General features: G+C 37.2%; 1 protein-coding gene across 3 annotated transcripts in view; it reads left to right on the top strand.

Moving 5' to 3' along the window:
- LOC128247021 (leucine-rich repeat and coiled-coil domain-containing protein 1-like) overlaps positions 1-9,586 on the top strand; it is a 797,355-nt gene that overhangs the window by 575,788 nt on the left and 211,981 nt on the right. For all 3 annotated transcript variants that reach the window (XM_052965583.1, XM_052965578.1, XM_052965575.1), the window contains exon 8: positions 1,440-1,517. In XM_052965583.1, the coding sequence (XP_052821543.1) occupies positions 1,440-1,517 (78 nt within the window). The remainder of the gene's footprint in view (positions 1-1,439; positions 1,518-9,586) is intronic.

Here is a 9,586-nt window from a genome sequence, read left to right as displayed (position 1 = left end):
TAACATTTATACAAAATGCTAAATCATACAGTGCCTATAGATAGATAGATAGATAGATAGATAGATAGATAGATAGATAGATAGATAGATAGATAGATAGATAGAATGACAGACAGACAGACAGACAGACAGATACATACATACATACATACATACATACATACACTCCCATTCATAATCTGTATGTGTGCATAGTTGCATGTGTGTATGCATGCATTTGCACATATACATATGTGCTCGTATGCATTTATGCATATTTATATATGCATAAATAGATAGCTAAGCGTGACAGTATACATTTCCATATGTATTTTTGTCATTGTATGTGTGTATATGTGTGTATATGTGTGTATATGCGTTTATTGTGACGTAAAAGAAAAATAACTACGAAGTTTTAATATTCTAAAATTCTATTAAATCTTTAAAGATATCTATAAATGCTCCAACATCTCTGCGCACCATTTAAGTAAATGTATACGTATTAGTACGTGTCTGTATGTGTGTGTCTGTGCGTCTGTATGTGTGTGTGTATGTGTGTGTGTGTGTGTGTGTATGTGTAGACTTCCATTCATGTGCATATTTATGTAAGCTTATGTGTGTTTGTCCATTTAAATTGTCATCATGAAGATAAATTATACAACTTGTGATATGTTGAGCATATATATATACGCGTACTTATATATATACATAGACACACACACATAAATATATGTATGTGTGTATGTATATATATGTGTGTGTGTGTGTGTGTGTGTGTATGCGTATTTATATATATATGCACACACACGCACATATAAATATATGTGTGCATGTATGTATGTGTATATATATATATGTATATATGTATGTGTATATATAAATATACATACATATATATATATATATATGTATGTCTATAAATATACATACATACATACATACATACATATATATATATATATATATATATATATATATATATATATATATATATATATATATATATATATATATATACATACATGTATGTATATATACATATATGTAGGTATTTTACATAGATATATTTGTGTGTGGGTGTGTATGAATATGACCATAGTATGTGTGTATCTATGAAACTGTATACATAGATGTACATATGTACGTATTTATGTATGTATCTATGTATGTATGTATGTACCTATGTACGTATGTATGAGTGTATTTATGTATGTATGTATGTATTATGTACCTATGTATGCATGTATGTATGTATGTATGTATTATGTACTTATGTATGTATGCGCTAGTACAGCTCACTATTACTTCATCTTATATATATATATATGAACAGTGTGCCAAGTGTAGTGTTTACTTTGAACTCGTTGCAATAAGTCTTCCACGGTGAATGTGAAGACAGACAAAAGCATTTTATTGACTTGATCTGCAGAATATTCCTCAGATTTCCTTTACCATTCCAGCATCAAGAATACCCTATCAAAGAATTGATAATTAGTGGACTGGAGAGAGATATTGCTGAGTTGAAGATGGCAAATGAGGTGAGCAAATCAATTTGGTCAAGCTAAATAAACATTGACTTGTTGTATAGAATATTAATTAAACTAAGAACTGACAGATATGTTACTAACACCAGCACCACCGCCACCACGAACAACAACAACAAGAACAACAACAACAACGACATCAATAACAATAACAAGTAGAAAACGTGCGCAACTGCCACCACTCCTAGTAACAGCAACAATACCAGGAACACCAACACCAACAACAACAACTACAACACTAACGCAACAAGCAACAACAATTCCATCAACACCCATCCCCAACACCACACTACTACTACTACTACTACTACTACTACTACTACTACTACTACTACTACTACTACTACCAACAAAAACAACAATAACAATATCGACATCTCTACTGCTAATACAACTACTACCATTAATATTACAACCACCACCACCACCACCACCACCACTAGTAAGATTTCTACTAGTACTGCTACTAAAATTAATAATAAAAACGATGATGATGATGGTGATGATGATGATGATGATGATGATGATGATGATGATGATGATGATGATGACGACAATGACGATGATGATGATGATGGTGATGATGATGATGATGATGATGGTGATGATGATCATGATGCTACATCAACTACATCTAAAACATCAATAACGCCCTCCCACTGGCTGTACATACGCATCCACCACCACCACCACCAACAACAACAACCACCAATAAGGACACTATCACTTGTTGCCCCAACGCCAGCTATACCAACACCACTACAACCGCCACCACCAACATCGCAACCATCACCGTGATCTCTATCGACATCACAAACACCAATATACTAACACCGCCACCACTACCACCAACAATAACAGTATCGACATCTCTGCTACCACTACTACTACTACTACTACTACTATTACTACTATCACAGCAATCACCACTGCCACTACTACCACCACCACCACCACCACCTCAGCTACTATCACCACAACTACTACTTCCAGTACCATCTCCACAACCATTATCAGCACTACAACTACCACACCAAATTCTACCATCGCACCCACTAGCCGCCACCACCACCATCACAAATAGCACAACCACAAAACCACAACCACAACCGCTACCACCACAGCCACCACCATCACCGCTACCACTAATAACAATTACTAGCTTAAAAGAGTCAACAATCCTCAGAAATTTTAGCCGAGATTCTCAATGTTTGTTCTTGGTTCCATGTATTGACAGTTTAGTGAAGTGTGATGCCGCGATGTTGTGAACGCTGATGATGATTAAGCCATAGAAATCACACATTCTCAATGAGATCTTTTAGAATTCTCCATTTCATTCAATTCTGCAAGTCTCCTTTAAATTTATATCAACAATTATTTGACATTTTAGAAGTGGTTTCTGTAAAATATGACCGCTGTTGTTCATGCTTTCGCTATTGCCGTTTAACCCCACTGGGTTAGTACTGATCACTCAGACGGTTGGCTAAAGGCGCCCCAGTGGTGAGCATCTCGTATTTATGTTTATTTTTTCCCCCTTTCATACATAATGTTTCTAGGGTTACATTATCGACATTTTTTTTTCAAACGTAAAAGCATGATTTCAGAGAAATTTGACTGTTATTTCTTGCAAGGCAAGCAACCATAAAGAGGCTCCATTGCTAGCTCGTTATACGATCCTTTTATTTGTGAATCTTATTTGATGTGTAATATTTTATTGGCTACAACATGACTACAAATTTTCGTGTGAGGCAACAGTTGTTTTATATTAATGCTACAACTGAACTGGTGCTTATTTTATCTCACTTTACGTCTTCTGTCTCCATCTTTAGATAGTTCTACCCGCCTAAACGAGCTAATGAAAGAACTACTACATAATCATTGAAATTGCATTGAGATCTTTCTCAAATGGTATCCTACTCTCTCAAGAAAAAGTCATATTAGATTACGTAGTTCTGCATAGAACGGAATGGACACAGCTAGAATAGCTTCGATCATAGATTTAATTGGCCAGGACGACCTAGGGTTAAATAATGTTAACAAACTGGCAAGGTTTTGAACTCATAAAAGACAACAACAACCTATCACAATGTTATTTTCTTTTTCTGCCGCTCTGTTATTCGTCCTTCGTTTTCGACCATGACTATCACTCAGGATTCACTTGGATATCTGTTCTACTCTAACCTGATCTGGCCATGTCTGACCTGGTCTTTTATGATCTGGTCTTGTCTGATCGGATCTGATCTGGCCTGTTCTGATCTGGTCAGGTCTAGACTGATTTTGATTGGTCTGGTCTAGTCTAGTCAGATCTGGTCCTATCCGAGCAAGGAGACGTTCCCAAATGTAGAGCATGTATGGTAAAGTGCAGCACTTGAGACCATTGTTAGCTTTGTGGTTTAATGTTTCTCAGAATTTGCAGTTCCTTTAGTTTCAACTTTTGGGCCACCACTATGAATCCTAGTGTCCCAGTTGCTTCAGTTTTGGTTGAAGCAGCTCTCAGAAGTCAACCGCGATGACTTTCAGGGATACTTCAAGACAGTTCTTGAACCACTTCAAAACCTCACCCCAACCCACCAACACGCACATACACTCACAGACATACTTATCAACAACGTGCTTTCGCTGACAGGGTTTACCAGTATGAATCTGCTTTGCAATGCAGCGGGCTGATATGCGACTGACATTCCCTGTTCATCTCTCTTGAGCCTTTTACAAAATGGTGTAAAGCTTAGGGCATTGGACCAGATATATATATATATAATATATATAATTAAAAAATAATGTAATAACACATTACGGAGGATACTCTTTTACTCTTTTACTTGTTTCAGTCATTTAACTGCAGCCATGCTGGAGCACGGCCTTTAGTCGAGCAAATCGACCCCAGGACTTATTCTTTGGAAGCCTAGTACTTATTCTATCGGTTTCTTTTGCCAAACCGCTATGTTACGGGGACGTAAACACACCACCATCGGTTGTCAAGCGATGTTGGGGGGACAAACACAAACACAGAAACATATATATATATATATATATATATATATATATATATATATATATATACATATATACGCCGGGTTTCTTTCATTTTCTGTCTACGAAATCCACTCACAAGGCTTTGGTCGGCCCGAGGCTTTAGTAGAAGACACATGCCCAAGGTGCCACGCAATGGGAATGAACCCGGAACCATGTGGATGGTAAGCAACCTACTTACCACACAGACACTCGTTATAAACAATTAATAATTATTTATGAATATATCAATGGCCAAACATGTTATCATAAAATACATACAAGAAGAATGTTTATAAATATGAACGAGTTACAATTATAATTAAGAGGGTTTCAAAACCCTTAAATGTTTAGAAATAGCAATGCAAACCGCTATAAAGCCATTTTTATCACTCATAGTATTCTTCTTCACGATAAAAGCAGTCTGCGAGCGACATGGCAAATAGAATCCACAACTTAAAAATAACTGGTAAATTCCCATTGCAATTTCGACGTTAGGAGCCAATTAAGGGACCCATTCGTGTCGTCAGGGGAATATTCCTATAGATAGATATCAATAGCCTTGAGGCTAACATGTATCCCGACCGGCAAGAGAAATGTGTCAACCTCTATCTATACATTCAAGTTTTGAATTCAAATGCCATGCACAGCGTTTATGAGAAAAGACTGCTAAATTTAAGCTGTGTAAATTACTAAGCTGTATATTATATACTCAGTTTACATATGTATACGATCTATTTACATCTAGACACCCTGTCCACAACTGCTATCTCTCTTTATACATGCCTGCTATATTTATACATAGCTGCTCCGTCAACGGCCAGATGTTCTGTCTATTTCTACATATACTCCACACAACAGTTTGCCATATCTACAACCACCTGGCCTATCTACATGTGCATATCCCATCGGCAGCTAATTGACCTTATTTCTAGATGGGTGTCCTGTCTTCAGCTGGATGTGTTGTCTACAGCTCCAGGTTTTATCAATAGCAATGTAATATTAAAAAAAAAAGACTTTTTACCCACAGCTGCTTGTTACATCTAAAACGAGACGCCCTATCTATAGCTAGTTGCCAAGTGTGTAGTTAACAGTCCAACATGCCTTACTTTTTTACTCTTTTACTTGTTTCAGTCATTTGACTGCGGCCATGCTGGAGCACCGCCTTTACTCGAGCAAATCGACCCCAGAACTTATTCTTTGCAAGCTTAGTACTTATTCTATCGGTCTTTTTTGCTGAACCGCTAAGTTACGGGGACGTAAACACACCAGCATCGGTTGTCAAGCAATGTTGGTGGGGGGGGGGAGACAAACACAGACTCACAAACACACACGCACACATATATATACATATAGACGACGGGCTTCTTTCAATTTCCGTCTACCAAATCCACTCAGAAGGCTTTGGTCGGCCTGAGGCTCTAGTAGAAGACACTTGACGAAGGTGCCACGCAGTGGGACTGAACCTGGAACCATGTGGCTGGTAAGCAAGCTCCTTACCACACAGCCACTCCTGCGCCTTCTTTACATCTATTATCTACAACAACATATTTCGTCTACAGATGCATATCCTGTCCACAGCTATATGCTCTATCTATAGCTAGATGGCCTGACCAGAGCTACATGTTCTATCTACAACTATATTCTTTCTACAGATACATGCTGTTTACTGCCACATGCACTGTCCACAACTAGATGTTCAGTCTATGGCTACACGCTCTGTCTACAGTGTCATGCCCTGTCCATAGCGACATTTCGTATCTACAGCTATGTCTAGTAAACAGCTGTACTAGCTGTATGCTTTCTCTACAGCTACATGCCCTAGCTACAGCAACATGCCCTATCTACAACTACATGCTCCGTCTACAGTAACACACCCTGTCCACAACTACATTTCCTCTTTGTAGTTATTTTCTATCTACAACCAGATCTCTGTACTATTAGATCTCCTTACTGTACCTTGATGTTCTATTTACATCAAGATGCTCTTTTTACTTCTAGATATATGTCTACAGGTAGCTTCTGTGTCTACAACCATTTATTTGTGAAGAGAATTTTACTTCTATAATTTACATCGATGTTTTCCATTGATTTTCCTCTGACGGCTCAGCTGGAATGTTCTATCGAATATTTGAATATTTGCATATAACTTACAGGAAGAAACATTTTTGCAAAGGGAAATACATTTACCATTCTCTAGTCAGCTCTGACGTATGCGTAGTGTCTAACCACAGTTTGATAGTTTGAACGAAGCAGACTAATCGATGTTTGCCTGGGAGATACATAATAGCCAAAGCAGAGATTGAACCAACAGTGAGATGGGTAACAGAGCTAGAACATCGTTCCTGTAGCTCTATTGTATACAAACTTCCATGGTCATTGTTTTGCCGAACTAAGTTTTGTATATCTTCCTAAAGTTACTAAGCGTATGAGTTCTCTTTCCTCTATTTGTCATATTTTCGCTGTTACTGTCCTCCTCTTGTAAGAAGTGATTCTGCTTTAATAGTTTCTTTAACATGTCTCATCGAACTCTAATTCTTTTTGCTTGTCAGATAAATATCATGTCAATTCTTTAAAACCTTGCATTGATCGTGTTATATTCTTCTCGTTAGATTTCTGTCCTTTTCTCTTGTAACTCCCCAACACTTTAAATAACTGTCTCAGATCGTTTCTTGCCATTTTGTCGTGAGGGACTTCCAAAAAGATAATTAAAAAATGGTATACGCGACTATTCTGCCTGTGGTCAGGGAAAATGAGCCAACTAATTACTCTTTACTTTTTACTCTTTTACTTGTTTCAGTCATTTGACTGCGGCCATGCTGGAGCACTGCCTTTAATCGAGCAACTCGACCCCAGGACTTTTTCTTTGTAAACCTAGTACTTATTCTATCGGTCACTTTTTGCCGAACCGCTAAGTTACGGGGACGTAAACACACCACCATTGGTTGTCAAGTGATGTTGGGGGTACAAACACAGACACACAAACATACATATATATACATATATATATATACATATATACGACGGGCTTCTTTCAGTTTCCGTCTACCAAATCCACTCACAAGGCTTTGGTCAGTCCGAGGCTATAGTAGAAGACATTTGTCCAAGGCGCCACACAGTGGGACTGAACCTGGAATAATGTGGTTGGTAAGCAAGCCACTTACCACACAGCCACTCCTACGCCTAATTATTGATGATGTAATTAATATACGCTGAAATTAATTTGGTTGATCTTCTTTACTTGACCTGAGAGAGAAATTTTGTGGATTAACTACTTGCTACTATCTTTCGCAGCAGAATTAAAATCACGTGTTTACAGAAAACACATCTCTATCGTAAGCTTGTGTAGTTAAATGTTCGTTCCTTCGATGACGTTGACAACGATTCCACTTTATACAAATTAATGCGGATCAGCTTAATTCTGACCGAGATGGTAGATATAAGCTCCTGTTTTCTCTTGATCAGGAAAATGAAGAACCGATCTCTGATGAATCAGAAGTAAATGCTAAAACTAACCGAGTCGATTAACTTTCAAGTCTCTCCTGGCCGCTGAGAGAGAAACCTGACAGAACTACAATATAAACTTTGCAAAGCTAAGTTTAAACTGTGTCTTTATTGAAAACACACACTCTATGTATCTTAATGCCACGCACTTCTTATATCAATATTCATACATACAGACACTCACGCAATACATACATACACACCACACACACACACACACACACACACACATATATATATATATGTGTGTATGCGTGTGTGTATATATATGGATATATCCATACACATGGATATACATTCATACACATACACCCACACGCACACACACAGATACATACATATATATATGTGTGTGTGTGTGTGTGTGTATGCAGACACACACACACATATGATGTGTCTATGTCTTCATTTTCTAAACCATAAAGGGTTGGGTATTTTGTAAATGTTAACATTTGCCAATTGGCAGAAATATTTTTCGAAATGTATAATCTCTATAATGCCAACCGCAGTACAAAGGTAGCAGAATACAATAACTGCAGCAAGAAGTAAACTCGTCAGTTTTATTAATTCTATATAAGAATACATTTCTAGTATTTCTATAAAATAATTTTCAGGTTTTAACCTCGAAAGATAACATGCGGGTTTGACACTCAAAGAATGGAAATGTTGACCTATTTGGCTTCCATTCCTGTTCAGTTTAGTAAAAGCTATATATGCTTTTATAGTTAAATACGTGTGTTTGTATGTATATGTGCGTGTGTATAAGATATCTAGAACTAATCTACAACCATTGCACTCTTGATAATATAAATTTAAGAGAAATTATGCAACCTACTATACGCTAGAGGTGATCCCAAAACAAGTCATTTGGCAGAATGGCAAAGATTTACTTGAAAGAGATTCCAGTATCCATCTCATACAGTCGATGTCTTCTTGGGCTGCCTATTCTGCAGTAACTATAATTGTCTTCTCTTCAGAGTTGGCTAACTGCATAATACCTGCTATTCCCTGAGTACAAGCTGGCAACCCATGCTTCTCAGTGTAATCACCCATTCTGCCTTGCCTTTCACTATAGTTCGTATACCAACCATTTTCCGGAATATCAAACTTCCCATTTCACCTATTTTTCACAGACAACAGACTATGCAAATATACTCAGCCTTTGTTTTTGTTAATTTCGAAAATAATAAAGAATTTTGTAAAATAACTTTGCTATTAACATGAAATGTTGATGAAAGGTTTACGTTTAGACCACTTTAAAACTGATGGTTTGCATTATAAAAATAGACGAATTCATGAGTAGATTGCTATGAAAAGGGTGAAGCCTGACTTTAACCAAACTAATCTCATATGCCCAGAAGGATCTCTTCCAACTAATTAATTTTGAAAATATGAATTTAGGATTTAATAGCTTCAAATTATTTGAAGGTGTTGGCATGGCTAGAGTTGTTAAGAAGTTTGCGGCACATTTACATCGTTCTGCGTTACCTTGGGAAGGTGTCTTCTAACTCAAAGTTGGGCAGACCAAGGTTTGTGAGTAGAATTTGCTT

Source organism: Octopus bimaculoides, chromosome 1, assembly GCF_001194135.2.
Source record: "Octopus bimaculoides isolate UCB-OBI-ISO-001 chromosome 1, ASM119413v2, whole genome shotgun sequence".
In the NCBI taxonomy this organism is placed as follows: domain Eukaryota; kingdom Metazoa; phylum Mollusca; class Cephalopoda; order Octopoda; family Octopodidae; genus Octopus; species Octopus bimaculoides.
The sequence above is the reverse complement of the archived record's forward strand: the minus strand, read 5'-3'. Positions and strand labels throughout refer to the sequence as shown.